Raw genomic sequence first — 22,489 nt, 5'->3', positions numbered from 1 at the left:
ACTAGTTTATACATATACTATATATATTATATATACTATATAATAGTAATACGTGAGGAAGAAGCATTTTAACAACATCTTTTTCAACGTATATAAGAACATAAGAAACGTGTTTTGTTACTTGCTAATAAAACGATGCAATTATAATATTGAGACTAAAAATAGATAAATATATCATTAATAGATAGGGATTAAAAAGCTAAGGGTGAAACACTAACGTTAGTTAATTAATAACAATTAAAGAACCGTTTTAGCAACTCTTTATATATTGTTTTACATTACAAATCAATAACATCTGGATGATCACACGTAGGTTCACAAACTCATTGGATAATTATTGATCGTTTCTGCTCTACATCATCACCATCATCATCCTCGTTGGAAGACTTTCCCGTCATCCTGCCGCGGGCCGGTTGCCATGGTGACGCGGGCTCCCGCCGCCGACGGCGCGCCGCAGTGAGCGACGAGAGACACACGGAGGAGAGACGGTGAGTCACCGAGACCAGCCCCGGTCAACGACTGACAACCGGCGGACACGGAGACGGACCTGTCGGTCGGCCCGTTAGTCCGTTATACCCCCGCCCCCACCCCCACCCCCACACCATCACCACCACCACCACCATCAGCCCCCACCGCTGCTGCGGAGGCGCACGACGGTCGCGGACTGTTAATGAGATCCAGATGAAACGCATCGAGCGCAGCGTGGCTTCGACCCGAGAGACTACGGCAACCTGGTCGGCCGCAACCGGACTGCCGCTGCGGGGTTGAGGACCAGGTAACCGGACCGTCGATGTTTAATGTTGCTTTGACTTGTCGGGGGCTTCAGCAACTACAGCATCCAGGCCGACGGCAACAGACTCTGCAGCGGTTACCAGGCCACGGATTTTCCACGACACTCTGTTGCTTTAACTTACATAAACGGAGAATAACGCAACGAGACTCATCAACCACATATAACCCAAAAGGACTGCAGCAACTAACCCCACAGCAACTAAACATACAGCAACTGTGCCTGCTGTAACTTGTAAAATAATTGTTACGGTTTGATGACCACCATGTTGCATCAGCTGGACGGTAACAACATGATCGGCAACTACAACTGTTGATGTTTGAATCAGCGTGACACTACGGTGTCTCGGCCTGCGACCACACGGGACCTGTCGACTCATCGCCCAGCAGGTGAGTGATGTCACAGCCTCGGTAATGACGTCCAGCGAAACACAGAGCTGATGAGAATGACAAACAAGGGCCAATTCTGAAAAAAAATGCAATGACACAAGTTAAATAATAATACGTTAAATAAGTTGAGAACTAAAGATTCTATGTGTAACATTCAGAGCTGGACTTCGGTTTGTGGACTGTTGGTCTGAATCTCAAATATCAGCATGAACATCTTGGATTGCGTCTCTGGTAGGGACCTGTCAATCACAGTAAGCCCCGCCCTAAATCATCCCCTGCTTTATGGTCTGTTTGACTCTAAATGAACCATAATTTACTAAATGAAAAGAAGAAAAATTGAGAGCATAAGCTCATGTTTACAATGAGAGAGAGAAGTAGAGTCATTTCCCCATAGACTTCTATGGTGACCAGCAGGGAGTCGCCCCCTGCTGGTCACTGCAGAGAATACTTTTAGTGCATGTGAGCGTGTCCCACTTGTTAGCTAAAGTTTGCTGCTCTGCCCTGCGGTTCCTCCTCGGCTCCGTCAGCACTGTGCTGTTAGACTCCGCCATCTCTGAATTTGGAATTTAGCTGCTAGTGTGAGGAACTTAATATTGTTATGAAACATTTAAAATGCCCAAAATCAATGCCAAATTTCAGAGTAACAATAATAATCTAATAATGATTATTCATTATTCATTGGCCCCGATATGGAGCGCCACTAATGCACGGTGCATTGAACAAAAGGACCACATGCTTTCAGTTGGATTATATTACTGGAGTTAATGTTTTCAGTTAATCAGCAGATTACCCCAAACAAAGTGTACAGTTCTTCGTCGGATGCAGCCTGATTGATCATAATTGGAGAACTTTTAATCATTTCAATTTATGTTTGAGTGTAAAGTATTCTATAATTTAGTGCTTTAATTAAAACCATTTCCCTATTAGTTATCTCCCTAGATAACTCACCACATGTCGAGTGTGATGTGAGTATGATGTGGTAAATACATCGAGAACCCATACAGAGGACCCACATTTATTGTGTGCACAAAGTGAACAAGTTGTGGGACAAAACGGAGGGTAATTAATACAATGTCCCTCTTCAAATGAGATCTGTGTGATAAACTGACCTGAGATCTGATTTTTCCTATTAGAGTATTGTTAGAAAATGTTGGAAAAACTGCAATAATTTTTCACCTTAGTCAGTGTTACTTAGAACGTCAGAACGTCTGCGCTCTTTCACACACAGAGAGCACAATGTGATTTGGGGTCAAATAAATGTCCTGTTTAATGATTTTACACTGGTGTCAAGTAAGAGGTTTTCTAACACAGAGCAGAGGAGTCCTTCAAGACACAGACTGATCTGAGGTCTGTTTGTCTTTTGAGCAGAGTTACAGAGCAGAAGAGTCACAGACTGATATACGGTTGTGTTGTCTCTGAATAGTGACGTCATCTTCCAGGTGTTTGAAACATTTACCTCTTAATGACCTTTGTGGCGAAGCTTTCAAATCAGGAAAATCAGGAAACATTTATTGCCAAAATATGTCAAACATACAAGGAATTTGTCTTGGCGGTTGGTGGAATACAACCAACACCTGAAGACGCGCAAAAGACACAATGAGGAACAAATGGAAGTGAATCTCAGTAAATGTGAGTGGACCTGAAATTCGTCTTCTCCGTCCGCAACGTTGTTTCCGCTCACCAAGACATGTGATCTCATCCGACCCGCTCGGATGGCTCGTCTGCGGTTCAGGCACAGGTAAACCCGTTGCCGTAGCAACGTCAGCATCCCCAGCGTCCCCCCCCCCCGTCCCCCCCGTTACGTAACGGCTGCAGTCTATAAATACAACAGCTTGTGTTTGTGTGTGTGTGTGTGTGTGTGTGTGTGTGTGTGTGTGTGTGTGTGTGTGCTGAATAAAACGTCCACAAACGTCAACAATAAACCAGAGGAGATAAAGTAATAAATAGATACAGCATTACAAAATGCTGCTACTCTGTACATGGTTTACACAAGTCTTAATACTGACTATTGTCTCTCCGACCCGTCTGTGTCTGCCTCTGTAGATGGGCGTCCTCCCGGGCTGATCGGCTGACCTGGAGTCAGGTAGGTACTGGCGGCTTTGTTCGACCAATCACACGAGCCTTCGTCCTCAGTGTTTCGTCCAATTCAGCTAGAAGCAGTTTTACGCCGCGCGCTACTTGTACTTAAATTTGTTTGCAGTCAGCTGACGGCCTCAGGCTGAGCTAAGCCCCGCCCACCACCGCCCCCCCCCCCCCCCCCTTCACAGGTTCGGGTGAAGACGACGGCCAACAGTATGAGCCTCCTGAAGGAGGCGGAGCCTGGCCGAGGGACGGAAGCCAAGGTGAGAGTGTTTTCGATCTAACCTTTATGAATCTCAAACTAGAATGTAAACACAGCTCCAGGAGCTTTGAATGAAAGCTTGAATTTGGTTGGTAGACGCGAAGGCGCTGTAAGTCTCTGTGTCCTGTGTGCAGACCTGGGCTCAGTCTCTGGTCTACACGCTGGAGGAGCTCGAGTGTAAAATATGCTACAACCGCTACGACACTCGAAGTCGCAAACCCAAAGTGTTGGGCTGTCTGCACCGGGTCTGCGCCAAGTGCCTGAAGAAGATGGTCGACATGGGTGAGTTCCCCCCATCCGGGTGAGAGATGGTCGACCCGGGCGGAGGGTGGCGTCCGCAGCACATCCCAGCCGTTTCCAAAAGAGGCCGGCATGTGGAGCCTTACTGTCGGACTGTAGTCTCTGAAGACTTGCACTGGTCTCTAAGGACCTGACCTGACTATAGAAGTTAACGATGAAGAGAACGATGAAGACTTACTCGTCCTTTATTACTAGAAAAGGAAAAAAGTGATGAAAAAACATTTTTTAATAGTGTCAGTTGGTAAAATCCTTTAAAGCCTTGATGAACGTTTTAATTGATCTTAAAGACTTGAGACCTGACTTGGATTTATCTTTATGGACTGCAGACAGTTTCCCCTACGTGACCTGCGAAGAGATGATTTACGATTAACAGCTGCAATTTTTATTATTTATTATCAACTCAATTTCTTTTGCATTGCCAAAAATCACAACTTTTTAATCTAATAGTGGATATAATTTGGATGGTGATATTGAAGATAAAGGAACGTGATGCAGTGATGTCGTCAAACAAAAACAGAGGTTTTCAATTAAAATATTCACATTGTTGAACTTATAACGGTTCAAATCTTTAATCTTAAACATCACAGAAATACTTTATTTTTAAGAAACACTGTCCACTCAAGTTCAATATACGATGATGGGAACTCATGGCAACGAATGAGTCAGCAGCTAGAAGCTAACAATGCTAACAACAGCTAACACTGGTGATGGAGCTATTTAACCAGTAAGACCAGTATGACAAGGATGAGCCACGAGTCAAAGGATTCGGACGTCAAACTCTGTGTCATGTGTCTCTTTTGATTCAGGAGAGTCTTCTCCGTCTATCATCTGCTGTCCATTCTGTCGCCACGAGACCTACGTCCCCGACGAGGAGGTGAGACTTTATTAACGAGGAGGTGAGACTTTATTCCATTAACGAGGAGGTGAGACTTTATTAACGATAAGGTGAGACTTTATTAATGAGAGGAGACTTTATTAACGAGGAGGTGAGACTTTATTAACGAGGAGGTGAGACTTTAATAATGAAGAGGTGAGACTTTATTAATGAGGAGGTGAGACTTTATTAACGAGGAGGTGAGACTTTATTAACGAGGAGGTGAGACTTTAATAATGAAGAGGTGAGACTTTATTAATGAGGAGGTGAGACTTTATTAACGAGGAGGTGAGACTTTATTAATGAAGAGGTGAGACTTTATTAACGAAGAGGTGAGACTTTATTAACGAAGAGGTGAGACTTTATTAACGAAGAGGTGAGACTTTATTAATGAAGAGGTGAGACTTTATTAACGAGGAGGTGAGACTTTATTAATGAAGAGGTGAGACTTTATTAACGAGGAGGTGAGACTTTATTAATGAAGAGGTGAGACTTTATTAACGAGGAGGTGAGACTTTATTAATAAAGAGGTGAGACTTTATTAATGAAGAGGTGAGACTTTATTAACGAGGAGGTGAGAATTTATTAATGAGGGGAGACCTTATTAACGAGGAGGTGAGACTTTATTAATGAGGGGAGACCTTATTAACGAGGAGGTGAGACTTTATTAAGGAGGAGGTGAGACTTTATTAAGGAGGAGGTGACGCTTTAATCTGTTGGTTAGGGCTGAGACTTATTAAGGAGGTGATTCTCCTCCATTTTCGAGTTCAAGTGTCTTCCTGTCTCTGTCCTCTAATGAAGGTGTGGTTGATGGAGGACGACCGACACATCCTGGCTGTTCTGTCTTGTCAGGACCGAGCCCGGCGAGGTGGAGGAGGAGGTGGAGGTGGAGGAGGAGGTGGAGGTGGAGGAGGGGAGGTGTTGCTGAGTCCAAACAGTCTGACCGGTAAAACATTGGACAGGTTTCCTTTCTCATGTTTGATTTCTGAGTTCAAGACTGAACCTGTCCGTCTGTGTCTCTGTCTGTCCGTCTCTCTCCATGTGACACACACATATATGAATGTATTATTTGTAGTTATTCATTATTAGGAGATAAACTCTGTCTCCCCGGCAGGGGGGGGGGGCGTGGATCCCTCCCACCGGTCCTCGGACTGTCTGGTCATCACCATCATGGAGCTCCCAGAGGACTCCCCATCCTCGGACTCCCTGAGCATGCTCAACGTGGTGGGTCTGTACCGCCCCCCCAGCCTGGACTCGCTGCCCTGCAACCTGCCCACCCAGAAGTGTCGCGCCTGGACGTCCCGCAGCTTCCCCCGCTGCCTGCTGGGGGCGCTTTGCCTGGTCAGTGCGGTCGGTGGGGGGGGGGGGGGGGCGGGGGACCAGCTGCCGGGTGTGTGTGTCTGACGTGGTTGTGTCTGCACAGGTGTACTTCAGCTCTCTGCCTCTGGGGATCTACCTGCTGATGATTGGTCAGCTGTGGCTCGGCGTGGTCCTGGTGAGTCTGGTCCCGTCCACGCTGCTGCTGCTCGTCCTCTACGGCTTCTGTCAGTGTCTGTGTCACGAGCTGATGGAGGCGTTTGCCGCGCGCACACATGCGATGCCATGACAGCAGCGACACAGGCGCTACCGCGGTGATGACAAAATGTCCGCCAGGAGGACACGCTGAGCGCTGCTGACACACGCTGCTATGACGACAACACTAACGACTGGTCCCCGCTGCCATGACAACAACACTAACGACTGGTCCCCGCTGCCATGACAACAACACTAACGACTGGTCCCCGCTGCCATGACAACAACACTAACGACTGGTCCCCGCTGCCATGACAACAACACTAACGACTGGTCCCCGCTGCCATGACAACAACACTAACGACTGGTCCCCGCTGCCATGACAACAACACTAACGACTGGTCCCCGCTGCCATGACAACAACACTAACGACTGGTCCCCGCTGCCATGACAACAACACTAACGACTGGTCCCTGATGCCATGACAACAATAATAATGAATGGTCACCGCTGGCACGACAGTCGAGAACAGGCTGCCGTGACGACACACGGTACACATTACTAGAAGCAACAACGCAGCCGTTACGACAACAGAGAGAATCCACAACAACCAAAACAACAATCAGGACAACAATGTGGGCACCAGAAGCAACAAATGCATTCACAGCATCAGTTATCCCACCAGAATCGGAACCCGGGTGTCTTTTGGGTATCACATCTCATTATAAATACATTCAAATAATGTGTTGCCTGGATGTATTGTCATAGAACAGAGTGGATAAAATACTGTATTCATCCCTTCTGGGGATTTGTGAAAGAGACCGAAAGAATTTCACATCATGAGAGAACTTTGTCGTCCCATGACACAGCCGCGCTATATCATTCACATTCATTCTCATCCGTTACCTCAAACCTAACGGCAGCATCGGTTACCATGGCAACCTACCCAATTAAGAAGCAAACCACCGTCCTAACTTTGCAAATCCCGCTGTGTAGTACAGGCCTCAGAAAAACCACACCAGAACCAGAACAGATTCACCCAAATACAGACTGACCCACCTGTCCACTGACTCCGCCCCCTCTGAATACCAGCATACCGCTTCCCCCCTCCTCCTCCTCCCACCGCTGATGACATCATCACAAGGAGGAGGCAGAGTTTATCTCACTTTGCTGATGTTTTGCTGTAAAGGTTTTTACTCTTTCCTGCTGGACAAACTGAGAACAAGTTGTTTCATTTTATACACGAAGACTACAGAATCCAAACTGTCAGCTGATGTCACAGGACACCAGCCAGCCAATCAGAGGGGACTTCTTTCTGTGACCATTGAAGCCGTTGCAGAATCAACCAGACTGACTTTAAATAGTTCACCATGTTCAACACATGTAACTTTATCAATATGTGTGAATCTTTAACTGATGTTCATTAAATACACTTGTTTTCTATTTTCTTAAGACACCGGGAACAGAGAGAGGACTGTAGCACAAAGACTGGAAATGAGGGAACTTGTTAGAATAGCTCCATCAAAGTCCTGCTTCCTGTCCAACTGTACTCCCACAGTATTGGCAGAACATAAAGAAGTGTTAACATATTATTCCAAGATGCCTTATTAAATGTCCTAATAGAAATGAAGTCTACATTACCTTCTTTATTGTTGTTTGTTATAAAAACAGTGTATACATTATTTTGAATGAACTGAGCGTATGAATGTATTTGTTTCAGATGTGATAGTAGGTCTCTGAAGGGCGTAACCATGGTTCACACATTGTTACATAAACACAATCATCTGTGAAATTGCCGAAAAAACAGATTTGTGATTGATGTTTTACGACAGTTCTCGTTCTAACATGTCATATCGCAACAACGTGGTCCTCAGACAAGTCACTTCAGCATTTAAGTACCTCTTCTTCTAATTTTACATCACTGCTTCTACAGATGTTCAAATTATTACCAAACCACATGAAAATCATTTATTATTTGATTTAACAGTCTCCCCTGGTTGCAGACTTTGTGCTAAGCTAACAGTCTCCCCTGGTTGCAGCCTTAGCGCTAAGCTAACAGTCTACCCTGCTTGCAGTCTTTGTGCTGAGCTAACAGTCTCCCCTGCTTGCAGCCTTTGTGCTAAGCTAACAGTTTCTGCTCGTTGCAGCCTTTGTGCTAAGCTAACAGTCTCCCCTCGTTGCAGCCTTTGTGCTAACAGTCTCCCCTCGTTGCAGCCTTTGTGCTAGCAGTCTCCCCTCGTTGCAGCCTTTGTGCTAAGCTAACAGTTTGAGCTAATAGAGAACAATACAATTAAAGAGTTGTCCGGCTGTTTCTCTTAGTTTTCTGTCTTTATAAAGTGCCATCGTTTGATTTGATGTTTGACTAATGATCATGTGATGAAGAGGAGGAGGATACTGTTAGCCCTCAACAGGTGTTGTGTCACTTTCTGTCTCTTTAGAGGGTGGAGCATGTGCAGTGTGGGCGCCATTTAAACATCAAATAAACTACAGACACTGCAATAAGAATCATTGCAATTAATTTTGGACTATTTTATTTTATTTTTACACAAACAAAGAAACAAAACTGGGAACATCTGAAAGTACATACAGTATAAGCAAGTATTGCAGATTATTTAACCACAGATGTTACCACAGTTTAGAATTATTGTTAGTAAAGTTACTGTTACTGCTCTTTGTACAATAACTAATGTCAACATTAATGTAACTAATATGAACAGTTATTCTTGCTTCTGTTTGTACAGTTGCAACTTACTGCTGTTCTTAGTACATTAGGTTATAACTTATGTTATTAGAGTCGCTGTAAGGGTTTGGTAGCAACTCTAAATGGACCATAATCTACTAAATGAACATCATGCTGTATTGAAGAAGACTTGAAACTAGAGACTGAGACCATAAACTCATGTTTACAATGTTTACTGAGGGAATAAATCCAGAGAGAAGAAGAGTAATTTTCTACCTTTCTCAGACTTATATGGGACCAGAGGAGTATGAATCTAGATAATTATTTTTTTGTTTATCAACCACCATGAAACCTTTACAAACATGTTTAACGAGACGACAGCAACATCAAAGGGATGGAAAAGAGTAGAACAGCACCTGGGTTCACCTGTCTGTAAATAACCCTGACGTATAGTCCACCTGGACACGTGAATCCCTGATGGAGTTAGTTTGCCTGCAAGACAGAGCGGAGGGTAAAATCAAGAGGCCCATGGGAGGACCTCAGCTGGCGTTAATTAAAAAACAGTGACGTCCCCTGAGAGGAGAAGAAGAAGGTTTATAGAAAACTGCCTGACGTCGCACGGCCCTCCAGCTGGAAGAGTAGCCGGTCGATGGAGTCGTGATCCGCGGCAGGTAGGACAATACTCTCTATACAACGTATGTCTGATTTCAAAGAGTATGAATATGTAAATTATATAAAGTGCTAATATATTAATTAGCATTGCTGTCAGCTTCATTTTAATATGTAATCTTTAACATCCGACGTCTAATAAAAATGATTTGTGATTTGCCAGATTGTAAAAAAAATTTCCAGCAGAGAACTTTGATATCAACTTTATTTGTTCAATTTTAAAGAGCAGTCCGACACCCAGTTTGAGCTTGAAGCTCTGACACAGACAAATGTCTCACCAATGCTTTGTGGACACAAACAAATGGATTTTCTTCTAGAAAAGTCAAAAGTTCTGCTCTAGTAAACAGTGGGAGTAGGAGAAAGATCAATAGGTCTTCGGTCACTTTATCACGCTGAAGAGAGGAAAGATCTGGACTGGAATGCGTTTCTTCCGGTAGTTTATCCTTAAAACAGCGAAATTCACATCACATAGATATCGCAAGATAATGGGATGGATTACTGATAAAAGTAATTATAAATAGTTTTTGTAATGTTTTGAATGTATTTTTGTACATTCGTTCAATGTGCTCTCCTTGTGATGACGGCCATCTTTAAAGCCTCCCTCTAGAGGCCAACCAACATTAGACGTTCTATATCATTGCTTTCGCCAACCCATCTCTGCTTAAAATCAATAACCAACATTAGAAAATGACAACAAATCCACACACCTGCCCTGCTCCCCGGCAGCACGGCGATGACATCATGAGCCGGTGGCGACGTTCAGTGGACGAGTTGGCGGCACGGCGGCGGCAGCATGGCGAGTGCGAGCGCGCCCAGGAGGCTCTCGGTCGGGTCACCTCGTGTTTCCAGCAGCTGGCGGTGTCACTCGGCAGCTCGGCCGACAGCAGCTTCCTGCGAGACGAGATGGACGAGACGCGAGCACTGGCGCACCGCATCTGCAGCGGTACGAAAACCTGCCCCCACCAAACGTTGGTACACCTGACTTCCTGTCACTTCCTCACCTGTCTGTCGGCCTGCAGGTCTGTCCCGGCGTCTGATGCGCCTGCTGTCTGACTGTGACTCGGAACCGTCTACGGCAGACGACAGACGGGCGTCGGAGCGGCTGTGGGTTCTCTTCCTGTCCGCAATAGAAAACTTCCTGTTTGACCTCCACAAGGCCTGCAATCTGATTGGACGGTTTCCTCTGACCCAGCGCTCAAATAGGCGCTCGTTAGTAAATGCAGGTGAGCTGATGGCCTTCATTTCCTGTACATGGAAGCTTTGTGATTGGCGGACCCATGAACCATTGGTTTTCCTGCCTCACTTCTTATCCTTCCTTCACCTGCTTTCATTGCTTCCTTCCTGCCGAATTGTTGATTGATTGAACCATGGAACTATCTTATAGGTCCTTAGAACAATCAATGACAAAGAACAATCAATGACAATTAAATGCTCCTTAACGATTCCTAGAGCGTCCTCACAAATTCCTAGATCAATCCGATAAACTCTTCAAAAGACACCCAGAGCGTCCTTTGAACTTGCTTATGGTCTCCAATAAACTCATTAAGAGCTCTCACAGTATCTTAAAGGTTCCCTGACACCTCCCCTGTGACAACTACGATTCCTGAGATTGTCATTGATTGTTGGTACTTCTTTGGGGAATGTTCCTAATGGAATTCTTTCAGGGGGTAAAACTGAAACAACCTTACGTAAATATCTCCTTCAACAATCCCTTAAACTTCTTAGAGGACCAATAAGCCTCATTAGCACAGTAAAGTACTCGCCTTGGGATAAAACTGAAGGCGTCTGGTACATTTTCCTTGATGAGTTCTACATCCAAGGGCCTTACAATCTCCACGAGGAGCACTGGAATTTATATATGTACATTAATACATGTACCTTCTTCTGGGCCATTTGGCCTTCTTCAAGGTCTCAAGGAGCCTTCTCTGTGATACCTCCTTAAAAGGTGTAGTTACATTTACAGAGAAATTCTCCAACATTTGAATGTTTAACCTCTTTCTGGATTGTAACATTATCATAGACCTCTCCAACCTATTTAAGGCGCCGTACACACTTCTCAAGGATCTCTTGAAATTAATGATTCTTGATCAATATGGTAGAATCAGATTTTATTGTATATATTCCACTAAACTTAAGCGCCTTACCTCGTGTCTTCACTCCCTTTCCAGGGTGTGCCGATGGTGTGGTCGGAGTGGCAGCTCGAGTGGCTTCAGTCCAGGTGCCGTGGCTCACCTTAGAGGAGGAGATATGCCCTGATCTGACCAATCACATTGCAGCACTGGAGACAATGCTGAGTGAGATGCAACTGAGGGTGAGACAGAGATGAAGAAAAGTAACTTCAGAACATATTGAATGTGAAACGGTACAGGTAGAACCGATTCAAGTATACAGTATTATAAAAGCGGTGTTGAACCTGTACCTCTTGTACCTTGGGGGGAGTGTCTTGTTCCTGTCGTAGTGTCTTGTACCTTGGGGGACTGTCTTGTTCCTGTCGTAGTGTCTTGTACCTTGGGGGGAGTGTCTCATTCCTGTCGTATTGTCTTATACCTTGGGGGAGTGTCTCGTTCCTGTCGTAGTGTCTTGTACCTTGGGGGACTGTCTTGTTCCTGTCGTAGTGTCTTGTACCTTGGGGGAGTGTCTCGTTCCTGTCGTAGTGTCTTGTACCTTGGGGGACTGTCTTGTTCCTGTCGTAGTGTCTTGTACCTTGGGGGAGTGTCTCGTTCCTGTCGTAGTGTCTTGTACCTTGGGGGACTGTCTTGTTCCTGTCGTAGTGTCTTGTACCTTGGGGGAGTGTCTCGTTCCTGTCGTAGTGTCTTGTACCTTGGGGGAGTGTCTCGTTCCTGTAGTAGTGTCTTGTACCTTGGGGGAGTGTCTCGTTCCTGTCGTATTGTCTTATACCTTGGGGGAGTGTCTCGTTCCTGTCGTAGTGTCTTGTACCTTGGGGGACTGTCTTGTTCCTGTCGTAGTGTCTTGTACCTTGGGGGAGTGTCTCGTTCCTGTCGTAGTGTCTTGTACCTTGGGGGAGTGTCTCGTTCCTGTAGTAGTGTCTTGTACCTTGGGGGAGTGTCTCGTTCCTGTCGTAGTGTGTTGTACTTGGTGGATTGTCTTGCATTGGTAGCTGTTGGACTGTTTCTACCATCCGTGGTGTCTGGCGTGTCTAAGTTAAACTTCAGTGTTCTGCAGGTTCCTGTTGCGTTCTGGTCGGTAGAGGCGACCCAGCCAGCGTGGGCTGAAGCTTGTGGTGAATTTGAACAACCAGATGATACCCTAGAGGAGCTGATGGAGGTTGAAGTGATCTCTAACAAGGTGCCCTGCTGCCAGCCCCAGTGCTGTGGACTGGGCTGTGTCGGATAAAGGCGAAGCAGGTGTGGTCACGATTGACATCGCCTGGAGTAACTATCACTGACAAAAGGGATGCTCACATTTATGCATTAATCAACTGTTAGATAAATGTCCTTGTTTTCATTTTACTACAGCTGCTAGGTGGAAACATTTTATACATTGATCTGATGAGAAAGTTGTCTTTTTGAGCAGTTTGGGAAAACTAATGGGATCAAAGACTTCATTGTCTTCCTCAAGGTCCTTCAAGGCCTATCTGATGAATTGAGCTACAGCTTTTAGATGTAATATGTTCGAAATATCAGACCTCTATACTAAAGACTGACAATAAGGAACTATTGACTCATTTTATTCAAGCTAACAGATGTTGAAACAATATGATCTTCAGAAGACTAACATTCTTAAAGTACAAATCAAACATTGGACTAGATCATTTTAATACCAGAGGTTTAATCTGAGAATCAACCAGTTGGACTTACGGTTCATAATAAAATAGATCCTGGAACTGTTCTTATACTGCATACTTTTTAAAATACAAAATGTAGGAAAGCCATAGATTAAAAGGTACCAGGTTGTTGATAAAGATGTCAGAATCTACACAAACTGCTTTTGTCCAATAAAGTCAGTCAGTATCCATGTGTTGTTTTAAGAACTTTATTGATATACGGCGAGATGGACAAACATAAAAATATTTTACAAAACACACAAGGCAAATAGACAGAACGGGAAGAATAAAACGTGGATTGCATCAAATCTGGAAGGTTGACTGTAGATGGGTTTTAAAGGCTGAAACAGACAAAACAGCAGTTAGAAATACATCTCCCATCAGCCCCGGCTTCCAATCTGACCACAGGTTTGTTTTACGGTGAAACAGCTTGTGCGTCCTGGAGACGTTAGTTAATTTTAAAACTGATCAGCTTTAAATATCGATACAGCCCAAATATCTGAAATTGTTCATTTTAGAGAGGCAAAGAAGTTTCTGTCATCAAGCCGCAGTTTATCAGTATATGGAGTAGAGGTTTCACCCTCAATGAGAAACACCGGCCAATAATTATCCTGAGCAAGAATACAGCTGACATAAAAGCTTCCCTCCCAAAGAGCCTGGAAAAATGATTTGTGCCTAATGTCATAGCACGAATGACCAGAAATATACAAGTAAATTACAGCAAATGCGCCAAGAACCCTGCACCTTCTCACCTTCTTGGTTGTCCCACATTTCAGCAGCAGTCGTGTTTAACGGACTCTCGTTGTTTGGTTCTGAAAAAGACATCAACATGTCGTTTACACAAATATACGACAATGCGTTTAAAAAAAAAAAAAAAAAGGTTTTGATAGCCACGGCTGTCATGTTGCCAGTGGAAACCACTTAAGACAAACTGCAGTAAATTTAAATGTAATGTTATTTTAATATATCCCACGTAAGTAATGTAAATATTGCTGTTGGAGTCAGGTAACCACGGTTACCTCCCAGCAGACTCTGGATGGACAGAAGGATGGAGCGCACGTCGTAGAGCGCCGACCATTTGTCCTTCAGGATGTCGAGACAGATGAAACCCTGTTCGTCCACGTTAGGGTGAAAACAGGAAGTGACGAACTTGACACGAGGCGCCTGATATGGGTAACCAGCGGGAAACTCCAACGACAATCGGTACCTGAGGCCTTCATACACCTGAGAGACGTACAGGTAAACAGAACCTTTTAGTTAGAGGCATTCGATTGGATCCTAACAATGGCATGAGATCGAGTGAGCCAGCGCACGGACCAATCGGTGTCCTGCGAGGAGCTAGAGGCGTGACTGAAGACGCGCGTGATGAGAGAACGGCAACTAGATGGCGGGTCATGAGGATGTCAGCGTAGAGGCTGTAAAAGCGCCAGTCAGTTCAGAACTGGAGAGCAGATCTTGATTCAAGGAAAAATGCTTTTCTCAATAGAAATGCTGTTCTGAGCGACCGAACACATCGGTTGGTGCTCCCAGCGCAGCTCTGATGTCATGTGATTATCAACCAATTGCTGCGCTCTGCGCGTGCGTGCGTACCGTCCCCTGAGCGCCGTCGATGGTCCCGATCCACTTGAAGAGATTATCAGACTCCGGAAAAGCAGAGATCCCCTTATCACCTGACATCTGCAGCAACAAAGAGGGTTCATGCGATGTCACCTCAGCAGCATCAGTCAGGTGATGACACAAACACACACACACACACACACAAAACTCACCATCAGAGTCATGAGTTCCTGCTGCAGCCTGCACACACAGAAACTTTAATAGCGTTGCATCCACCCACATCTTTATAGCTCAATGTATGCATATTTGACAATCAATGCTAGAAAAACTAGTTTAGTTATTACTTGTCAATAAAGTCTTTACAGGAAACACATCAGTTAATAGCAACGTTAATTTGCAATACATGGATACATGAGGAGACAGGGTTCAGTACTGCCTCTCCAAGATAGACCTTGAGAATTAGAATTAGCATCTCCAAACGGAGGAGTTTAATGAGACTGCAGCTTCCCAGAATCACACTGAACAGGTCCGGAGCTCCGGAGCTCACCGTTTGGACACCGAGCTTCTGGCCGCGCTGCCGCCGCTCTCGCTGCCCTTGAGAGCGGCTGTGGACGAGGCTGCTGCCGCCGCGGGGTCCATGTTCTGGGAGGCCATGGTCGCTTCGATGCTGGAGACGGACAAGACAGCGTTCCCTTTAAACGACCGTTAGCCAACAGCAGCTGTCGGTACTTAGCCGTTGGTTAGCTTATACCGGATGTAGCAGCGCGTACGAATATGTGCCGGTTTGACTGTAACTTAATACAACGTTAGCTAATTACAAAGCGCAGTGTCTACTGGGTTTAAACAGTCGGTGGGCCGGTGCAGGTCAGTGAGTTAACCCGTTCCAACCCGGTTCGGTGTTAGCCCTGTGCTAACGTTAGCTCACTCGGCTAGCCAGAGATCGGCTTCGCGGTTAGCACGTTTCTAAGTCAAAGCACGAAGAGACAACTCGCCGCTGGAATAGTAACGAACACATTCGGGTGTATAATCCAGTTGAGAACTCTACCTGCGGGACTCACCGTGCGTTGGTGCGTTATCGGGTCGAGCTGCTGATTCAAACTGACCTCGCTCCCGCCCCCTCTGTTTAAACCAGCGTTTTCTCACACACGGAGCCAATTGGCGTCCGATGTTCAAAAACAAACTCCTCTTACAAACCAATTGGCAGGGTGGGGGCGGAGTGAGCTGGGCTGTGATTGGGCGAGAGAAACGTCAGGATCTTTTTCTAAAGAACGCGTCACAGGGTTGAGACTGGTAATTAAGAAAAACCTTATGGTGTTTGTTAAGTTTGTGGGGAAAGAAGTTGCTCTGTGTTCTGTATAGTTTGCTGGATGACAGCAGAGTCAACCGCAAGTGGTGGTTGTTGTTTTAATATTTCCTATTAAAAATAATATCGGTGTTCTTAACAGCTTCGAGTGCAGGATCAAATCACACGGATTTAATTAAACCACAGCCCACGTCTGTTAAGTGGCGGTATTGCAACAATATACAATAAAAAGTTCCAAACGAAGAAACCAAAAGTTGTGTGTTGTTTATATTTTGTACACGGATTATTATTTTATTGTACCCATTTTTTGGTGTTATTTAAACAATAAAAGTACACCTGGATCCACACTGCATACTAGTTGGTGGCGGTAATGCAGCAATTTATTGTTTCCAACTGCCAATAAACCTCAGAAGAAGAAGCACCGGAAGTAACTTTGTTTTGAAGGATTGGTGTTTCCGGCTGGCCCTGGTCGGTGCTTGTGCTCAGAGTCGAAGATGAACGCGCCTCCCGCCTTCGAGTCGTTTCTTCTGTTTGAGGGGGAGAAGAAGATCAGCATCAGCAAGGACACGAAAGTGCCGAACGCCTGTTTGTTCACGCTGAACAAAGAGGACCACACGCTAGGAAACATCATTCGAGCGTAAGATGCGAGCTAGGAGCTAACGCAATGCTAACAGGCTAACACTGCAGACCCACGGCTAACAGGCGTCATTCAGCCGGGACCAGCTCTAAGGCGGTTTATAAACTCATCGATTCACAGGCTGTGTAGCCCTGTGTTACGAGTGGAAACATCGGGTAGCTGTATCACTGTAGATTTTACCTTTTTTTATTTTGAAATGTTTAGTGTATTAACTTGTACCTCTCTTGAAGTACGAAGTCTGGTTATCACAGTACACTCGCATCTAGTGCAGTATGTTAATATACTCAGTCTTGATTGATACAAAATATGAAATCTGGCATATTACAACAATTTGTGTAAAGGTGTTCAGCTTGACAAAGTTTGTCACAATGAGAGTTACTTTCTAACCTTTGAGGTAAAAGATTCAGATCTTGATCACGTTTGTTTCTGTGTGCCAGTCAGCTGTTGAAGGATCCGCAGGTTCTGTTTGCTGGTTATAAAGTTCCACATCCTCTGGAACACAAGATCGTCATCAGAGTGCAGACCACACCTGACTACAGTCCTCAGGTAACACACACACACACACACACCTGACTACAGTCCTCAGGTAACACACACACACACCTGACTACAGTCCTCAGGTAACACACACACACACACCTGACTACAGTCCTCAGGTAACACACACACACACACACCTGACTACAGTCCTCAGGTAACACACACACACACCTGACTACAGTCCTCAGGTAACACACACACACACCTGACTACAGTCCTCAGGTAACACACACACACACACCTGACTACAGTCCTCAGGTAACACACACACACACACCTGACTACAGTCCTCAGGTAACACACACACACACCTGACTACAGTCCTCAGGTAACACACACACACACACCTGACTACAGTCCTCAGGTAACACACACACACACCTGACTACAGTCCTCAGGTAACACACACACACACCTGACTACAGTCCTCAGGTAACACACACACACACACCTGACTACAGTCCTCAGGTAACACACACACACACACACACCTGACTACAGTCCTCAGGTAACACACACACACCTGACTACAGTCCTCAGGTAACACACACACACACACACCTGACTACAGTCCTCAGGTAACGCACACACACACACCTGACTACAGTCCTCAGGTAACACACGCACACACACACCTGACTACAGTCCTCAGGTAACACACGCACACACACACCTGACTACAGTCCTCAGGTAACACACGCACACACACACACCTGACTACAGTCCTCAGGTAACACACGCACACACACACACCTGACTACAGTCCTCAGGTAACACACACACACACACACACACGGTCAGTCACTGGAGGTCCAGCAGCTTCTCAGGCTTTTTTTATTTTCACAGGAAGCGTTTACGAACGCCATCACAGATCTTATCAGCGAGCTCTCTCTGCTGGAGGAACGCTTCAGAGTCGCCATCAAGGACAAACAAGAAGGGATCGAGTGATGCCACGCGCCCTAATGATGTCACGTCCCTCAGTTTGATTATTGGTTTATTTTTGTAAATAAAATGTGATGTCACAACCTGGGGTTGGTTTTCATTTTTATTTATTTTTTAAAAACAGCATTAAAAATAACAAGTGATCACTGGGAGAAGAGGGGGGGGGTCAGGGGTCAGTGTCTCTCTGACCCTCCATGGCTCTTTGCATCTTCTCCACCATCCACAGAGGAACTGAGAATGGCTTCAACTCGTCCATCCTGACATCTGGACAGTCCCTGCAGGTACCACACACAGCTGTTACCGCAGAAACCATAGACAGACACCCTGTGGTGCTGGTTACTATGGAGACGGAGTGCCGTCAGACTCACTTGTATTCATCACTGCGAGACAGATCCTGGATGTCCTCTTCAATCAGCAGGTAGGCCTGAACACACACAAGTTGCAGTGATGCGTTCAAGTGCAGCAGTCTGTAGGAAAGTTCTGTGTCTTATGTTCGGTGATTCGTCCTCACCATCTTCCCCCCTGTCGCTCTCATGTGGTGTCGCTCTGCCAGCCACTGCTTATCTTTCGCATCTGCCGCATACTGAAACACACGCACACGTTATTTAAAGACACACACAGGTACACGCAGTGTTTTGTGTTTTTGTTTTTTTACCTTAAACAGATCGGCGTGTTTGATGTAGATGCGTCCTCTGGTTCCGCCCATCCCCAGCGCCCTGCAGTGACATCACAACACACAATGACTTCCTGTTCAACTGACCACATGTCTACACCTTTACAGGACCTAACGTTTAAATTATGTTACAAACATGTGTTTACCTGTTGTTGACATGACCCTTTCACAATGCTTGCATGATTTTTACTCACTTGTTGGCTCTGGAGCCGAGAACAAACGTGCTGTTTTCATTCAGTCTGGATGGTTCCCACTGAAACACAAACAGATTTAGGAAGCAGTGCTGGAACACCTGTAACCTGTGAAACGTCAGGTGAGTGCTGACCGACCTCCTCTGATAACCGTGTGTGTCCTCAGAAAAGAGACGGCACATTCAACTTCTAACCAAAAGCAGGTTTAGTGAAACCTGTTGAATTGTTTCAGCCAGATATTGAGGAATTCAATCAAAGATATTTGAGTGTCACACGGCTTGGAACGGGTCTGTAACCATGACGATGCAACCGAGCGTCGGCTTGTGTAACCTGACTCACCCTCGGCCCTTCTCTCTTGATTGGATCCGACTTGAGCTTCACTCTTGAGGACAGAAGAGTCCAAAGGGATACGTCAGGTGCTCACGTGATTCACCTGAATAGTGATGATGATGATGATGTCATGGTTTGCCGGCAGATACTCACTGATTGGGAAAGTTGTGGGGTCGATCGGAGGCCGGCACTGGGCCCGGACGAGCCCGTCTCTGTAGACACACAATGGTCACAAAGAGAACTTCACAACTGTGGATGTTCTGATTCCGTCATCAGTATCTTAAATAAAGGTTGGTGCATGTTTTAATTTGAAACTAATAAATGGAAGCAAAAATATTTTGACCCAAGAGAGCTGTTGAGAGCCATTGTTTACGTCTTTGGTAAAAGACCTGTCAATCAGCGTTTGGCCCCGCCCTAAAGTATCCCCTGCTTTATTTAATGTAATAAAATAATTTAATAAATGAACAGTATGCTGAATTGAAGAGGACTTGTAACTAGTGATTGAGACCATAAACTCATGTTTACTGAGAGAATAAATCAATCGAGTGGAGTAATTTTCTCAGACTTCTATGGGACCAGAGGAGTCGCCCCCTGCTGGTCACTGGTGAGAATGCAGGTTTTAAGACACTTTCACTCAACTCTCACAGCCATCAGAAAGGATTTGTGAACCGTTGAAAGTAATATTGTCTGTCACCTGACCGAACAAGCAAACACCTGTGAAGTCAAAGGTGAGGGTACCTTCTTGGGGACGGGGCTTCCTCTCTGACTGTAGTCTTCATCAGCAGCGGGTCTGGACCTCTGACGAGACACACAGAACCAGATCAGAAACCACAAAGGGTTAAAACATGATCTGGCAGTTTGCATCTGTCATCTCCTACCTTGATGGCGGCCTCTGACCTCGCCCTATTCACCTCTGCCTCCGGGAACAGCTGTTTGGCCTGGGGGGAGGGGGGTGACATCAGAGAGACCAATGGTTACCACACAGACCTGAAGTCAAAGGTCATGAGGTCAGAACCACCACCACCCCTTTCCCGTCATATGACACCCGCTTGTGGACAAACAGGTTAATACAGCGGGGGTCGCACGATCGGCTGTGTAACAGGACCACAGGAAGTGACCTCACATGTTCCAGAACGTTCCTGGAAGCCTCTCTGATCAGCTGATTGGTCTGAACGCTCTCACCGATGTTTTCCTTCACGTTCTCTGCCGCTTTCTCAAAGAACTGGGGGAAAAAAACAACAGAACATTAACACACATCTGCCCACATCTGTCCCGACATTCTCACATCTGGTTACCGACCAATCCTCTTAAAAAAATGTTGCATTGGGAGTTTTTCCTATTCAAATACAAGGGTCGTACGTAATGTGAAGCGAGTTGAACATTTTTCAAATGAATTGAAATTGAAAGGTGACCTCTGACCTTTTGATACTTCTTGAAAACTGCCATGATGTCCTCGTTGAAGCTGGGCTGAAGCACAGCCCTCAGCAGGTCCATGGACACCTGGGGATCAGTGTAGCTACACACACACACACACAACAGTGTGGCGTGAGTCTGCATGTAGCAAACATCACCTGCAGACTTCCTTCTGTCTAATCAGTCAATATACAGTTAGAGACTGTCAATTAATCAATACGCTTGTCAAAGATCTCCAACCGGTTTGTTCTACTGCTGCTTTTCTTTACTGACTTCTGAATCACTTCTCATGTTTAAACTGGGCATCATGCAGCGAGACCAGTGTGACTCTGAATAACCCGTAAACCAGGACTGACCTGACTGTCATGTGGGAGCGTCGGCCTCGTCTCTGTATCTGTCGGTGTTTGATCATCAAATTCCATGGCTTCTACACAAGAGTATATAGAACATAAGTGAATCAATGAAAAACGAACCGATTCATGAATTAATGTCATTCAACACATTACATTATGACAATCATTTCATTAGTATTTATTGGTCAATTGAGTTATAAAAAAAGTATTTTGTTAATCAAAACAATATTCAAAGAAGAATCGATAATGATGTGCAACCATAACGTCATAATATGACAAATATATGAATTTAAAAATGTTTACTTAAGTTCACATAATATAATTTGAATAACAAAAAACTTGATTGAATGAGCTCAGGTTCGGACTAGGAGCTAGCTACGCATTGTTAGCCGCAGTTAGCAGCGGTTCGTACCGGGCTCTGCTCAGGCTGCTCCGGCCCGTCCTGCTGCAGCCAGTCCCGGCCTCCCTCACTGCGGTGGGCTCCCATCTTAGAAAGGTTCGGTCCACTTCCAAGCTAACTCCGCTAGGCTAGGCTAACAGCAGCTAAAGCTAACGGCGGTAGCTCCGTTCAATCTCCGCCGCGTATTGTTACAGAATCCCGTTACTCTTTTTAAACGTAAAGTCAAAGTGATGAACGACACCAAGAGACGGAGAGATGTTTACTGATAAACTGATTATTGATGATCGACTAGGACTTATTGTGTCACGGTCTTGTTTCCGGTTGTGTGACGCCAGTAGTAACGGTAACCCCTTTCCGGTAATTACTTCAGAATAAAAGTACCAGAATCCAAAGACACATTTCAATAAACGCGTCTTGTTTTTGTTTTCATAAGCGTGTATAACAGATACTTTGTGCTCTTCGTGTGTGGATATTATACCAACTAATGAAAACTCATTTTGTGGTTTCAAATTAAACAGGATTTAAGATGGTTATACAAATTATAGAAAATATACTGTATATATTATAAGCAATGGACTACAAAAAATATTAATGTTTTCTTAAGATTAAAAAAAGAGAAGAACATCAGATAATTAAACAAACGTTTATGTCAACCAGAGTGTTAATTATCCAACCTGGTAAACTGTTTACACGTAGTAAATACACTAATGGGGTTTGTTACCTGACGTTTGACCTTTCCGTGTATGGAATGTATGATGTATATGTGTACGTATGATACACGAGTATCACATGACAAAAAGGAGCTGGACAG

The 22,489-nt window shown here is 45.0% G+C and overlaps 5 protein-coding genes across 12 annotated transcripts; 3 read left to right on the top strand and 2 right to left on the bottom strand.

Annotated features, from left to right (window-relative positions):
* Positions 1 to 415: 415 nt before the first annotated feature.
* On the top strand, positions 416 to 8,705 carry LOC120834958 (E3 ubiquitin-protein ligase RNF182). 7 transcript variants are annotated; one of them, XR_013453276.1, is made up of 9 exons: positions 416 to 1,179; positions 3,223 to 3,262; positions 3,380 to 3,521; positions 3,655 to 3,802; positions 4,627 to 4,694; positions 5,496 to 5,640; positions 5,809 to 6,035; positions 6,118 to 8,365; positions 8,433 to 8,705. XR_013453276.1 is itself a non-coding variant. In XM_040203374.2 (8 exons), the coding sequence occupies exons 3-8, from the start codon at positions 3,474 to 3,476 to the stop codon at positions 6,298 to 6,300; spliced, it is 819 nt and encodes a 272-aa protein (XP_040059308.1). In that variant the 5' UTR covers positions 416 to 1,179; positions 3,223 to 3,262; positions 3,380 to 3,473; the 3' UTR covers positions 6,301 to 8,705. The 7 variants fall into 7 exon arrangements, 4 of the variants coding, with proteins under 4 accessions (XP_040059308.1, XP_040059309.1, XP_077948805.1 ...); XR_013453277.1 differs by having other exon boundaries at positions 418 to 1,179; positions 3,447 to 3,521; XR_013453278.1 differs by having other exon boundaries at positions 419 to 1,179; positions 3,447 to 3,521; positions 5,547 to 5,640.
* Positions 8,706 to 9,459: 754 nt separating this feature from the next.
* On the top strand, positions 9,460 to 13,529 carry LOC120835364 (regulator of G-protein signaling 9-binding protein). Its single transcript, XM_040204243.2, has 5 exons — positions 9,460 to 9,557; positions 10,282 to 10,498; positions 10,575 to 10,778; positions 11,724 to 11,866; positions 12,739 to 13,529. Exons 2-5 carry the CDS (start codon positions 10,297 to 10,299, stop codon positions 12,907 to 12,909), a joined length of 720 nt encoding a protein of 239 aa, XP_040060177.1. The 5' UTR covers positions 9,460 to 9,557; positions 10,282 to 10,296; the 3' UTR covers positions 12,910 to 13,529.
* A 5-nt stretch (positions 13,530 to 13,534) lies between these two features.
* On the bottom strand, positions 13,535 to 16,349 carry LOC120835366 (ubiquitin-conjugating enzyme E2 C). Of its 2 annotated transcripts, none has more exons than XM_078092680.1 (7): positions 15,955 to 16,349; positions 15,444 to 15,563; positions 15,109 to 15,136; positions 14,930 to 15,016; positions 14,359 to 14,563; positions 14,092 to 14,151; positions 13,535 to 13,680 (listed from the first exon to the last, which is right to left on the bottom strand). In XM_078092680.1, the coding sequence occupies exons 2-7, from the start codon at positions 15,548 to 15,550 to the stop codon at positions 13,643 to 13,645; spliced, it is 525 nt and encodes a 174-aa protein (XP_077948806.1). In that variant the 5' UTR covers positions 15,551 to 15,563; positions 15,955 to 16,349; the 3' UTR covers positions 13,535 to 13,642. The 2 variants fall into 2 exon arrangements, with proteins under 2 accessions (XP_077948806.1, XP_077948807.1); XM_078092681.1 differs by having other exon boundaries at positions 15,942 to 16,044.
* Positions 16,350 to 16,612: 263 nt separating this feature from the next.
* Positions 16,613 to 18,401, top strand: polr2j (RNA polymerase II subunit J). The gene is made up of 3 exons (XM_040204245.2): positions 16,613 to 16,836; positions 17,274 to 17,382; positions 18,223 to 18,401. Exons 1-3 carry the CDS (start codon positions 16,694 to 16,696, stop codon positions 18,322 to 18,324), a joined length of 354 nt encoding a protein of 117 aa, XP_040060179.1. The 5' UTR covers positions 16,613 to 16,693; the 3' UTR covers positions 18,325 to 18,401.
* Positions 18,402 to 18,408: 7 nt separating this feature from the next.
* Positions 18,409 to 22,036, bottom strand: LOC120835363 (deoxynucleotidyltransferase terminal-interacting protein 1). Its single transcript, XM_040204241.2, has 13 exons — positions 21,691 to 22,036; positions 21,282 to 21,352; positions 20,932 to 21,028; positions 20,636 to 20,734; positions 20,391 to 20,450; positions 20,251 to 20,310; positions 19,666 to 19,724; positions 19,522 to 19,564; positions 19,186 to 19,244; positions 18,974 to 19,034; positions 18,830 to 18,901; positions 18,687 to 18,742; positions 18,409 to 18,593 (listed from the first exon to the last, which is right to left on the bottom strand). Exons 1-13 carry the CDS (start codon positions 21,763 to 21,765, stop codon positions 18,485 to 18,487), a joined length of 921 nt encoding a protein of 306 aa, XP_040060175.2. The 5' UTR covers positions 21,766 to 22,036; the 3' UTR covers positions 18,409 to 18,484.
* Positions 22,037 to 22,489: the final 453 nt, after the last annotated feature.

The sequence above is a fragment of the Gasterosteus aculeatus genome, chromosome 17, assembly GCF_964276395.1.
Source record: "Gasterosteus aculeatus chromosome 17, fGasAcu3.hap1.1, whole genome shotgun sequence".
Taxonomy (NCBI): Eukaryota; Metazoa; Chordata; class Actinopteri; order Perciformes; family Gasterosteidae; genus Gasterosteus; species Gasterosteus aculeatus.
Note: the sequence above shows the minus strand (reverse complement) of the source record. Positions and strands in the feature narration are given on the sequence as shown.